General features: G+C 37.8%; 2 protein-coding genes across 4 annotated transcripts; one reads left to right on the top strand and one right to left on the bottom strand.

Annotated features, from left to right (window-relative positions):
• The first annotated feature begins 420 nt into the window (after positions 1-420).
• Positions 421-3585, top strand: LOC103960657 (U1 small nuclear ribonucleoprotein 70 kDa). Of its 3 annotated transcripts, XM_009373136.3 has the most exons (10): positions 421-503; positions 759-1000; positions 1117-1215; positions 1345-1820; positions 2000-2066; positions 2179-2232; positions 2417-2485; positions 2624-2689; positions 2783-2851; positions 3263-3585. In XM_009373136.3, the coding sequence occupies exons 2-10, from the start codon at positions 890-892 to the stop codon at positions 3344-3346; spliced, it is 1095 nt and encodes a 364-aa protein (XP_009371411.1). In that variant the 5' UTR covers positions 421-503; positions 759-889; the 3' UTR covers positions 3347-3585. The 3 variants fall into 3 exon arrangements, with proteins under 3 accessions (XP_009371411.1, XP_018506263.1, XP_009371412.1); XM_018650747.2 differs by lacking the exon at positions 421-503 and having other exon boundaries at positions 791-1000; positions 2426-2485; XM_009373137.3 differs by lacking the exons at positions 421-503; positions 2179-2232 and having other exon boundaries at positions 791-1000.
• A 968-nt stretch (positions 3586-4553) lies between these two features.
• Positions 4554-7450, bottom strand: LOC103960659 (myb family transcription factor EFM-like). Its single transcript, XM_009373139.3, has 4 exons — positions 7040-7450; positions 6164-6784; positions 5923-5999; positions 4554-5337 (listed from the first exon to the last, which is right to left on the bottom strand). Exons 1-4 carry the CDS (start codon positions 7233-7235, stop codon positions 4840-4842), a joined length of 1392 nt encoding a protein of 463 aa, XP_009371414.2. The 5' UTR covers positions 7236-7450; the 3' UTR covers positions 4554-4839.
• Between the last annotated feature and the right edge of the window lie 4668 nt (positions 7451-12118).

Below are 12118 nucleotides of genomic sequence, written 5' to 3'. Positions count from 1 at the left end.
CTTTGACTGACAAAGGTACGTAGGCAAACTGACAGCTTTATAGCACGTGGCTTTAAGAACATGCCTACTTAAACACCAACCCAGGCTAAGTGGCAGTCACCATCAAAGACAGGAGCTTAGAACGGGACATAAAGGTTGTGGGATCATTGCTAGAAAGGAACACATTTGACTAGTCAAGGCTGTGCTTAGTGCTCAATAGCGTTGGCCTAGAAAACATGTAATCCCGATCGAACGACTACCACTTCATTGCCACATGTCGACTTATGAACGAAAGAATAGCCAACTCGCCAGTTTAGTAGGTATCTCATTTAATGCCATAATAGTAAAGTAGGTGAGTACGAAACTTTTTGGGCTTGCTGAAGGCCTTTATAAGAAGGTAAGTACCTCTATAACGGGTCGGACGAGTGAGTGAGAAAAAGGATAAGACTATAGCCGAGCTCCTGCTGTAATCTTTGAATTTATATATTATGAGCATCACAGTGGATGTACCCTAGTTTTGAGAGGTGAACCACTTAAATCTTGATTCTATTATTTCATAACTTTAAAATCTAGCTCATCAATGGGCTAATTGTTCTAATTTGCTAACCTATAAGTTTTGATCGTTAACACATATACTAAAGGGACGTTGTTGAGCCAATTTTCATTATGTTTCTCCCCTATTCCTGTATTCCTCAATTTACGTCTTCTCTCATTCCAAGTAATTAAACACGCTACGAAATTCCATAAAAGTAACGGGCCTCAAAACCAATTTGCTTCAGGACTTTGAGTCAACAATTTGAATGGGCAGGCCCAAAGGGAGGGAGTGTCCTCCGGGTCCAAAGTCCAAAAGGCGCGTCCTTCTAAGAGCTCTGCTGAAAGAAAAGAATTTAGAACTCGAAGACTGAGAGAGATGACGATAGACGACGAGAGCTCCGTCTACGTCGGTGGCCTTCCGTACGATGCCACCGAGGAAACCGTCCGCAGAGTCTTCGAGCTGTACGGAAACGTCATTGCGGTTAAGGTCAGATCCCTCCTCCTCCTCCCTCCATTGGCCGCCATTTTTTTTTACTTCGTAGGGTTCTTTAGCATTTGGGATTTTCTCCCCCTCATCTGCTTCTTCTTCTTCTTCATTTGCAGATTATCAACGACGCTTCGACGCGCGGAAAATGCTATGGCTTTGTCACTTTCAGGAATCCCCGGTCAGCGATTCTCGCCATCAATGAGATGGATGGGAGGGTAAGTAATTTTTGCTTTCTTCTTCCATTTGATTGAACATGTTTGTAATTAGGGTTTCTGTGATTGGTTTGTTGTCTTATACTATTGAGTGAAATTTTGGTGCTTTTTCTGTTGTGTTATTTGAATTAGACTGTTGATGGAAGAGTGATCAGAGTAAATGAAGTGAGGAGTAGAGGTAGAAGATTGAGTTTTGGGAGAGAGAGGGAGAGTTTCCGGTGGAATGCTGAGAGGGGGAGGAATTGGGATAGGGGTAGATACCATGAGAGGGATTTTGATCGGGAGAGTGACCGGTATAAGGATAGATACAGTGATCGGTCGAGAGAGCGTGACCGTGACAGGTCCCTTGAGGATGATGGTGAAGAGAGGGACAGACGGTATGAAAGGGGACACGATTATGATCATCTAAGGAACCATTTTTTGGATAGAGATCATGATCAGGACAGGGATGTGGAAGATAACCAGCAAGGACAGAGCAGGAACCGCGATCAGGGTTGGGAAAGAGATGGAGCTTTGGAGTCTGAACGAGATAGGGAGATGGACAAAACCAAAAGCCATGATAGCATCAGTGACAAGGATAGGGATGACCAGTCAAGGAGATGGAACGGGTAAGATGCCCTTCTTATTTCTAATTGTTGGTTTTCAGTACAGTATCACGTTATCAAATATGAGTTCAGTAGCAATCATGTTTCTTGGGAGATGATCATGCAAGTTCAATTAAACAGACTTTTATTGCTCCTTTAAGAACTGTACCTTTCTTCACTATGTTTTAGTTGCTTTCCTGCAGTTCAAGTACTGTTGACCGACAAAGTCGGGACCTCATATCTCATCCAAGTGATGATTACAATGTTCAGGCAAGTTCAGCCTTTTTAGCTTTTCTTGCTAAGAGAGTGCCATGCATTTGTAAGTTGTGTCATCTTAACTACAGAGTTTCTTTGCTTTCATATGTTCTGTTAAAAACAATAGGTAAAAGAACAGCTTGAGAGATCCATGCAAAGGTTTGAAGAAATAAAAAATGAGGTTTGTCTCCCCATAAGAATTTACCCTTATTTGTTCGATTATTCACAAACACCTAAGGCAGCATGCAGTAGTCTTTTAGATGTCAATACGCAAGAAGCATATTTTCTGGTTGTTCAGCGTACTTTCAAATGCATCAAATCTTGTACTGCCATTTAGGAGAGTAAGTTTTATTGCATGATGTCAGACTATTCAGATGGAGGAGAGCTTAGAGGAGAAAGAGAAACTTGTTTTGGATTTACAGAAGAAATCTAAGGTACCTTTTCTTATTGGTTAAAGGTCATTTTTTATCTCATGCAGTCTTTGACTTTAATCTGAATGTTATTTTACTGCAATTCTTTTGGTTTTACATGCTAAACTTGGTGCATGTCATACTGAGAATCTGTTTATGCAGAAATTGGAGGATGCCTTGATAAATGCAAAGAAGAACTCTTCACACCAGAAGTTGAAGCTAACCAAGGTATTTTCAATCTCTAGGATTTGTTGTTAGTAAACTCTGCTTGACAAATGGACATCAGGTGGAGCTAATGCATGTTGTTTAAATTATTTGCAGCTACATAAATCCTTTATGCAAGTAAAAGATTACACTGAAAGACTTAAAATCTGTGAACACGAACTTCAGGTTGGTGTTTTTGTTCCTCTGAAACTTGTACAGTTGTAATTTTGTAAAGGAAAACAATGCTGATGCATTTCCTTTTTATTACTGCATATAAACACGTAAAGAAATGAACCATTTGAAAAATTTGCAAATGAGAAAGAACGGTTTTCTTCATCCTTGAATTGAAGTCAAATTAGTTTGCATTTCTGCCATAATAAAGTTATCCAATTTCATTGGAGGTGGCACATTAACGCTTTTGTCAAATCAAACCCCTAAGTTTGGTCTTCGTAAGATCTTCATACCCTCGTTTTCCCTCAAAAGTCTATTCTAGCATATTAGATTGTGGTGGGGTAAAACTTTTTACATTCTGCACTGTTAGATTGTGGTGGGGTAAATGTTGCGAGAGAAATTAACATTAAACCATTTTGCTTGCAGTCGCTCGTCGATACAGAATTATTGGAACATGGTAGTGATGATGTTGGCTTAGGGGATGAAATCTTGACAATTGGTGATGCATGATGTACATCGTGTTGAAATCTGGTAGAAGAGTAACATGTAACAAAGTATATTTATTGCCCCCTTTTTTGGGTGGGAGATTATGAAGCATCTGTAGATATTTACTTGAAAGTAAGTAGAGATTCAGCTGATTGTATCTGAGACGTATATCCTACATCATGTTTCCCGATTAAGCTGGTGGTTTGTCTCGTGTTGGTACAACACTGTTGTCTTGTGATATGCATTTTCACTTTGACAGTTTATTAACTCATTGCTTCTTCATTCCTAAGAAGTAGAATTCTTTTGGGTTAGAATTGCATGTGTGTAATTCAGGACAGGGTCTTGTCTGCTGATATTTATCTAGCTCCACGAAAGCGGTTCGTTATCGAATTTTTGTTGGGGTGTCGAATATACATCTTTTATCGCCGAAGATGGAAAGATTGTGCAAATGGTAAAATGTAGTAACCTTCTTCCTCAGAACTGCATAAAGCAAAGGAACAGAAAGAAAAAGGGTGAGGCATAAAGTGGCTGTTGTGTGTTTTTGTGAATGCCTTTGAGAGATCATCAGGGTGGAAAGAAGTCTGAGTTAGGCAGTAAAACACGCACGCACGCGCACTTTCGGTTTGTTCCTCTTTTTAGTTTCTTTCTGGGTAACAACACCACAACACATGGTTTAAGTGAGTGCAACCAACAAGTTTCCTACATGGCCCATATATTTTTTATTGCGTTACGTTTTGAAGCCCAAGTATTTTTAAAATGTGCGAATCTGTCATTCACAGTTAAATTTGTCGATTTTTCTATCAGTAAAACTGTAAAAGTGAGAAAAAAATGTGACCATATAATGATTGGGGGGAAATTTTTTTTAAAATTATGTGGAGAACGAACAAAAACGAGATGCGTCGGCGAGTACACAGTCGTAATCGTTGTCGTCTTGCTTGCTGGAACAGTGACAGTCGTTGTCCGATGCTGCCACGTGTCAGGCGAGTTTAGTCGAAGAAGGTGAGGTGACGAAATATACCTTTGCCGATGAAGATATAATTAAGAGGTATAACAAGTTCATATCACTAAATTTTTAAAATTATTAATTCCAGGACCTCCTTGTCCTCTATAATTCATGTGTACGAATATTAAAAAAATTGAATGGAGATAGATGTGAATTATTCCTTCAAATAGAATCCAATCTACAAAAGAAAAAGGAAAAGGGGAAAATAAAACACTCAGTTTTCCCGTTCTTTTTATCCCTTTCTAATGTCTAACTTGAGAGATTTCTTGTGTGTTCAAAACATAGGGTTGTGATTTACATATCATTATACAAATAAACCTGTAATAACATGTAATATATGATTCCATGTTCCGACACATTGAAAAACTTCTCCTCTAATCCTAACCCGATGGGCACATTTCACATCATAAATAATGGACAAATATTAGATTAAACATGATTAGCCCATAGAACATACATATGGGTAGCTCTAATCTTTCTCCTATTTATCCTATGAAAATTAATCATCAAAAGGTCAGAACTTGAGCGTGATCTGACTTCCGTTACTGTCCCCGCCGTCTTCCGATCTCCTCGCAGCCAACCCTCCTCCGTTTCTCTGATCTCCGCCGTTCATGTGAACATGATCACCGCTCTCAGTACCCTTCCAGCTGCTGCTATCCGACTTGCCTTCTTCGATACTCCCTGACCTGTCCCCGGCTCCTCGGCCATCAGACTCGGGGGAGCTCTGGGTGTGGGAAGCGGTCGACGTCCTGTACACGTGGAGCTGGTGTTGGAGAGTGTGGTGGTGCAGCTGCTGCTGCGTGGCGTAGAAATCTTGTGGCGTTGGGGTGGCGCAATAGTGCGTTGGTGCATGGGAGCCCGGGTGCGGGCTGTAAAGAGCCGTGGGACCGTTGTGGGCTGCAGTGGCGTACTCCTGCGACACCCAGATGCCGCCTAGGACTACCAGCTGTGGCGCTGGTCCTCCGCCTGCTTGGGGGCTTGGGCTTGGTCGTCTCGTGTGGAGCCTGTACTTCTGTAATTTTCACAATAATATAACAAAATTAACAATTAAGAAAGAGAAAAGAGAAAAAAAAAAAAAAAAAGGATATGTTTAAAATATGGGTATTTTGCGGATTTCTTTAGTTCACAGTCGATTTCTCCTTAATTAAAACTTTTATTTAAATTAAGTTTTCTTGCTGAGCTATTATAAATGGCCAATTTCCCTCTATAGTCATGTTTATGCGCTTCCCATCTAATTTTTATTCAGAAAAGTCACCATTTTTTTTAAGAAAAACAAACATCATCATTAAGTGTTATTTTTTCTTCTAATTATAATAATTTGTTACTTTTTATTTCTTGAGATTTATAACAAAAAGTTATATGAAATGTCATAAAATATGACTGAAGGGGGGAAACTGGTTGTTTGTAATAGTTCATAGCAAAATTTGCCTAAATAAAATAAAAAAATCAACGACGTAATACAAGTTCAGGAAAACAATCGACAATATACTTGTAAATAGGACAAAGGGAGCAAAGGGTAGGCATAGGTTTTTCGTGCCTGCATCTTTGCCTGCATGGATCAGAAAAAGAGCAAGCCATGGACCCATATATATTGTACCTGCAAATGGCTTTTAACTTCATCATTGGTCAAACCGTCAACCTTCATCAGCTCTCTGATCTGTTTCGGGGTCGCCACTGCAAATTTGACCATAACAAACAAAACATATGTAAATAAGATTGAAATTGACCAGAAATCACAACAAATAGTAATAGCAATAAAAAACAAGCAAAAATAATCATCGTAACAAATAAATAACGATTGAGAGCTATTAATTAGGAGGTAGCTAGGGTTAGGTTACCTTGAGAACCACCAAGCATTTGAAGGGCATTGACGAATCTGCGGTGTAAGTCCGGAGACCAACACCTCCTTGCCTTTCTATGGGTTTGAGCGGCGGCGGCGGCTGTAGTTGTTTGTCCATTTTGTCCCTCCGAGTTATTACCTTGTTCATTACAGTTCCCAGCAGCTGATGATGAATTATTATTTCCATTCTCATGATGGTCCTCCAAGATAATCTCTGCCTTGTTCTCCGGAGAGGCAAGAGCTAGTTCCGGAAGAGGCCGCAAAGTAGGGCTGCGGTCTTTGGAAAACGGAAGGAATGCTCCTCCACCGTAGGACCTAGGTTGCTTGGTGTCTAACCCTAGCTTGGGGCTGACGCTGAAGCCGATATCGGCTTCTTTCGGGCCAGATGTTATAGTTGATTGAGGTTTGGACGTTGCACTAGGATTATGATCAGTTGCTTGACTCCAGAGTTGGGCGGAGGTCATCCAGTTTGCCTTATCAGAAGTAGGGTTGGTGGGTTTTTCTGAGCCTTCAGAGGTTGAATGTTTAAGGGGTATGAATTCTTCAAGCACTGGCCTGGTTTGGCCTTGGATATTGTTTGTTCTGTACGCCTGTAGCTGCTGCCTTGAAGCCTCCACAGCTTTAAAAAGAAAAAGAAAATTATTATTTTCCGAATTGTGGTTGCTTTAGTTCTTTAGAAAATATGTTGGATATTCATATGTATGTGAGTGGCTACTTTGAGATAGCTCTCCCTTCTATAAATAAAAGGGATAAAGAAAAAGGGTCGGGAATGAAAGCTGGACCTAGTAAATTAATTAAAATTTGAAGGAAGTTAGAAGAACATGAATCTTGAGACCTAGTACGATGGTGGAAAGCTATCTAGGTGCATGCATACCAGTGGTGAGGAGTTGCATGGAAAGAGGGAGTTCGCGCTTGAAAGCGTCGATCTTGAGACGTTCTTCTTCGAGGCGGGAGAGGAATTCTTCAAGCTTCTGAGTCTGAGGCTGGTCGTGGAGGTGAGACGCCTGCAGATCCGCAAAGGATTTGAGGAGCATGGAGTAACTGATCAGCTCTGAAGGCGACGATGCCATTTGACTTAAATATTGTAACTTTCTCAGAAAACTCACTACTGTTTTTATAAGAAAATGTCGATGCTCAAGCAAAAACAAGAACAGGGTTATGAGGGAACAAACAAGAGCAAAAGAAGGTCTTTGGCTCTTTCTAGGAAACTCTAGATAGGATGGAGAAGTTTTTCAAAACAAGGTTAGAGAGACAGAGATATATATATATAGAGATAAAGTGAGGGGGTGTTGGTTTCTGAAAACAAGGAGGATCGAGGTGGGATCGTCTTCTTTATAGGGTGAGTTCAAGGGAATAAAGTGCTTTTTGCTGGAAGAGATTTAAGAGAGACAAGAGAGAGAGAGGAAGAGAAAATAAAGCAAAGAGGGGATAAAGAGGGATGGTAACTTCTTGCAAAGAACAAAGGCAAATGAACAAAAGCTAAAAATGAGTATGCTCTCTCTCTACTGGTCTTTGGATGGAGAGATTTTTCAGTGTGATGGTCACACGTGGTGGTACACCACGTGTTTCTATATAAATGGTGGGTTATATGTGTTAAAAGGTTAATAACTTAAAAATTAAAATTTTCCACCACTTACATAAAAACACATAATGTATCATCCGTGTTCTTGTCACAACTAAAAATTCCTCCTTTGGCTGTGGGTGTTGGAGAAGGAATCAAGGTGTCTAACAGTAGAGGGTCATGTGCTAAGAGCCTTTGCTTGGACTTGATACTCTCCCTCTCTCTCTCTCTCTAAGTCTGTCCGTCTAGACTGTACGATTTCAAATTCACCAAAATAAAAGTTGATTCTTCTTACTACTACTGCTCTAACTTTTTTTTCTTCTCCCTTTCTCTTTTTAGTAATTATTTCCCTTACTTTTCTTTGGTCCTTGGAATCGTACTCTGCTATGAACTTCTTATTCTCTACTCAACCCAAATTAAGATATATGTATTAATATTCAAGCTATCCTATAAAAATTAGTTCTTGTTTCCATTCATGTCCTCTACTTCACCTAGTTTTGTTTTAGTCTAACATATGTGCATACACACATTGCCCGTGATATTTGACATGATGACCATGGAATGGAATGGTTCAAAACTAGGTACTGCAAATTGAAGAATTGCCTTACAGTAATTAGGATTTACAAAATTAAAATCCGTTGAATCCTCAAATTCTAATGACTACACACAATTAGAACGTGAACATTCAACCTAAAATCAATAAATAACTTGAGAGAGGTCAAAATATTTGAACTAGTAAGGCAACAAATTTATTTTCAATATGGGACAACTCTTAAAATACACAAACAGAATTGACAAAATCAACCTCTTAAATAAATCAACCTTAAACAGATCAACCACTATTTGGAGAAAGTTTATCTTATACACCGTTGTTAGAAATGTGATGAAAACACATATAGTTAGCAAACGTTAAATAAAATAACCTATCAAATCCACAAATTAAAGGGTCAAAGAGAATGTAGGATATATTCCATGGTTGTGATGTACGTGTATCACATCTAAAGTCTAGCCAGGGAAAAGCTCTCACACCATACCAAAGTCCAAAGCAGCAGCAGATTGTAGATATTGGACACGTGTACGGCCAAGTAGTACGTATTCGAGACAGAGGGTACCCTTACCAAAGTATTCTATCATTTACATATAATTCTATGTATTCATGATTCCATGATGATTAAATATTAAAAAAAAAAACACCCTTGGGAGAGGAGCTAGCATATACTATATATCATCCACATCCATGATCCATTATATTAATTTTTTACCAACGAAATGGAATATGAGCTAGAAAGAATCGAAAGAGGAAGAAAAAGAGGACATATTCAAACTGGATAATTAGCATCAATATTCCAAGCACCATGCTGCAATTGCATGAAACCTTCTTTTTGGTTTCAAAAGTTGCATAAGTGCTGTGCAATTGAGTGTATTCAGAGATAGGAAGGGGAATATCTAATAAAAAGATGAAACATTCATGTTAAAAGAACATAATATTTTGCCTCTAAGGAAAAGGAATATCTTCGTTCCAATTCTACGACTCTAAATTGAGGGAACAAAACCCGCAAAGCTTAAAGGGAATAGGAAAACCATTACCACCCCAAAAAAGAATAATAAAGGAGCCTAAGAGATGGGAATCTTCTTCTGCTACTCACTTTAATGAAGTGGGTTGGAAGGTAAGAAGATTCTTTATTAAAATTAGGGGAATTTTCTTAGGGTTCTGAACCTCCATAACAATTAATCTCGATTCACCTTTGAATGAAATGAATTTATATATTTGAAATATATTTGTACCAAAAGAAATATATTTGAGGGTACATTTTTGTTCACTATCCTCAAGTGGGTAGTGCTCACACCACCCTATTTGTTACTATGTGATGAGTTCAAATTTTGAAATTTGTGTTTATCCGCTACACAAACAGGACGGTAAGCAAAAATATTCCTTATGTTTGAGGGCTGTAGCAAAAAAATCAAACAGTTTGTGGATAAGATCTAGAAGTACCCACTTCGATATATAGCTTGTTAGTTTGACACAGGCAATTACATGAATGGACATGTAATGACTCAGATTACCTAGCTAGTTATCTTAATACTCAATTAGAGAAATTCTACAGTACTTCATAGAGTATTGTATCCTCACCATAATGTGTATTATATTTTAATCCTTAAATAAGCGAGGATGATCGAAAAATTGTCGATCACTCAACTGCTGAATGGATTACAACTTTTGAAAAGGGAATTTAACTTTTTAAGTAGGAGTGGAAAACGGAGAGATACCACTAAACCCTCAAGATTAATGCATAATACAAAGAGTTAAAGATATTCACCATGATGCATACCAATAAAGAATTACATACTGATTGAGTCTCTCCACCTCTCAGGTCACAACAAGCTTTTAGTATTGATACTGCAGTATAATGCATGCGCTTTCTAGGCTTTCTTCAATCCATCATATGAACTTTGTACACTATTTAATTAGCTTTTTGTTATAAATAATATGGTTGCTGCATGGCTTGGCATGCAACTAAAAAAATGAAAAACGGTCGGTCCAAATGCAGGTCCATGAATTATCAGGGAAAGACCTAAGCTAGCAGTAAGAGAGACAGATACCTTTTCTACTAGAAAATGATGTCGCAGAGAGAGGGAGAGGACTTAATAGCATTGCATCGAATTCTCTTTTATCTGTTCCAAAGAGAAAGATAGAAAGAGAGGTGCAAATAATGATGGTTGGTCGCTTTCTGAAATCAGTCTTCTCGTACAAGCCTCCAACCCTAACCTTTTCTGCAGATTCTCTCTCTGTCTCTCTCTTAATTTCTTTGTTTTGTTTTTGTTTAGGGTTTTCCAAAGGAAAGCAAAGCAAAGCAAAGGAAAAGAAGGAAAACAAAAGTAAAGAAAGAGATTCTCCTGGTGACAACTGTCATGATATTCCCCCATATCGTCCCCTCTGAATATCCCTTTTGTCTGGCGCAAAAATAAAGGAATATTCATTCTCTTTTACTTTCCCGTTTTACGATTAAAATTGCATTGCCTTCGAAGAATAAGTTAGAAATTTCTTTTAGCGGGGCAATCTAAAAATTGATTAAAAAAATCTTACTATAGTATGACTTATCACTAATATGAAAATAGAAATGAATTCAAATAATAATATATTACAATTCTATTGTTACAAAAATTTCAGTATAGTAGTGAAAAGTAGCAAAATGATAAAAAAAATATCAATACATAATTACGCAAGAGTGAGGTTTTTCGGTTTGAATTATAAAACAATAACACTTTTACTCATATAATATTTGATATGGAGTATACATAGTATGAAAGTATGTTGGATACTAAGTACATATATTTTCTTCAAAAATAACGTGTGTGTATTATATAATTATAATTTACAACTTAAAAAACAAATCACTTGATTGAGGACATATGCTCTGAGTGAGCCTTTATTGGCTTCGTCCTTGATTGCCTTCAAATTAGAAGAATTAAAATTGTGTTATGAACAGAAACCGAGGTGGGAAGGCTCTGCCCCAATTGGCCCTTTGCTGAAATCCATGTAATGCTTTAGGCTTTCGTAGTCCTGTTGTAAGTTCTCTGCGTACCCTACAGGCTACAGCAACTTGCAGCTTAAAATTGATTGATATTTTGGGTTGAAGTTATATTAATGTGACCATCTATCAAACGAGTGGTTCATCTTTTAAGCATATAATAATATATAATTAACATCATTAAAATTATATTTCATTACAAGAAAGAATTCTCTCTTTCAAACAGTCCCTTAATTATATGGTTAGAAAGGTGCGGGCCGGGGCAACGTTTTCCCTATGCATGCATGCATGCCCCTAATTCAATTATAGAAGAAAATTTTCAGTGTGCTGAAAACACGGTTTGTACATCAAATATCATAATATAAGTGGTTAGATACTTTAATAAAAAAATTTCAATCATTTGTATTATGACACTTGATATACCAAGTCGTATTTCCGAAACATTGAAAAATTTCTCCAACTATAGATAATATATGGTTGCCACCGGTTTTTTAATGGGTTTCACATGGGCAAAAAGGTGTGATACCACAAATAGCCTATCTTATATTTTTCGCTAGCCTTTGGAAATAAACTTTACAGTGAAAAAACAAAGCCATAGTTAGTAGCTAGTTAAGGACCACTATTTTTTAACAGAAATCCCCACCAACTCCAAGGCTAAACTTTCCCTATGCTCTATGCCATGCATACTTAAAAGCGCTCTCTCAGATGCTGGATGATAATTCATGTTAAAAAGGTAAATGTTCAAAAAGGTGTTTCTTTGATTCCATTCGTAATTAACTTTTAAATCATCTATGCCAGGAAATGTCATACTACATACCATATTGAACATGACATAATGCTTGTTTAGATAACATATTCAAAG

This window comes from the organism of the source record quoted next, unplaced genomic scaffold (assembly GCF_019419815.1).
Source record: "Pyrus x bretschneideri cultivar Hongxiangsu unplaced genomic scaffold, Pyrus_bretschneideri_v1 Contig44, whole genome shotgun sequence".
Lineage (NCBI taxonomy): Eukaryota > Viridiplantae > Streptophyta > Magnoliopsida > Rosales > Rosaceae > Pyrus > Pyrus x bretschneideri.
Note: the sequence above shows the minus strand (reverse complement) of the source record. Positions and strands in the feature narration are given on the sequence as shown.

Bases quoted from the DNA above. Each gene is read 5' to 3' on its own strand.
- LOC103960657 (XM_009373136.3), top strand. From the start codon at position 890: ATGACGATAGACGACGAGAGCTCCGTCTACGTCGGTGGCCTTCCGTAC. The intron at 1,216-1,344 runs GTAAGTAATTTT...TATTTGAATTAG, and splicing joins TCAATGAGATGGATGGGAGG to ACTGTTGATGGAAGAGTGAT. The intron at 2,067-2,178 runs GCAAGTTCAGCC...TAAAAACAATAG, and splicing joins GTGATGATTACAATGTTCAG to GTAAAAGAACAGCTTGAGAG.
- LOC103960659 (XM_009373139.3), bottom strand. From the start codon at position 7,235: ATGGCATCGTCGCCTTCAGAGCTGATCAGTTACTCCATGCTCCTCAAA. The intron at 6,785-7,039 runs GTATGCATGCAC...TTCTTTTTAAAG, and splicing joins CATGCAACTCCTCACCACTG to CTGTGGAGGCTTCAAGGCAG. The intron at 6,000-6,163 runs GTAACCTAACCC...TCAAATTTGCAG, and splicing joins AATGCTTGGTGGTTCTCAAG to TGGCGACCCCGAAACAGATC.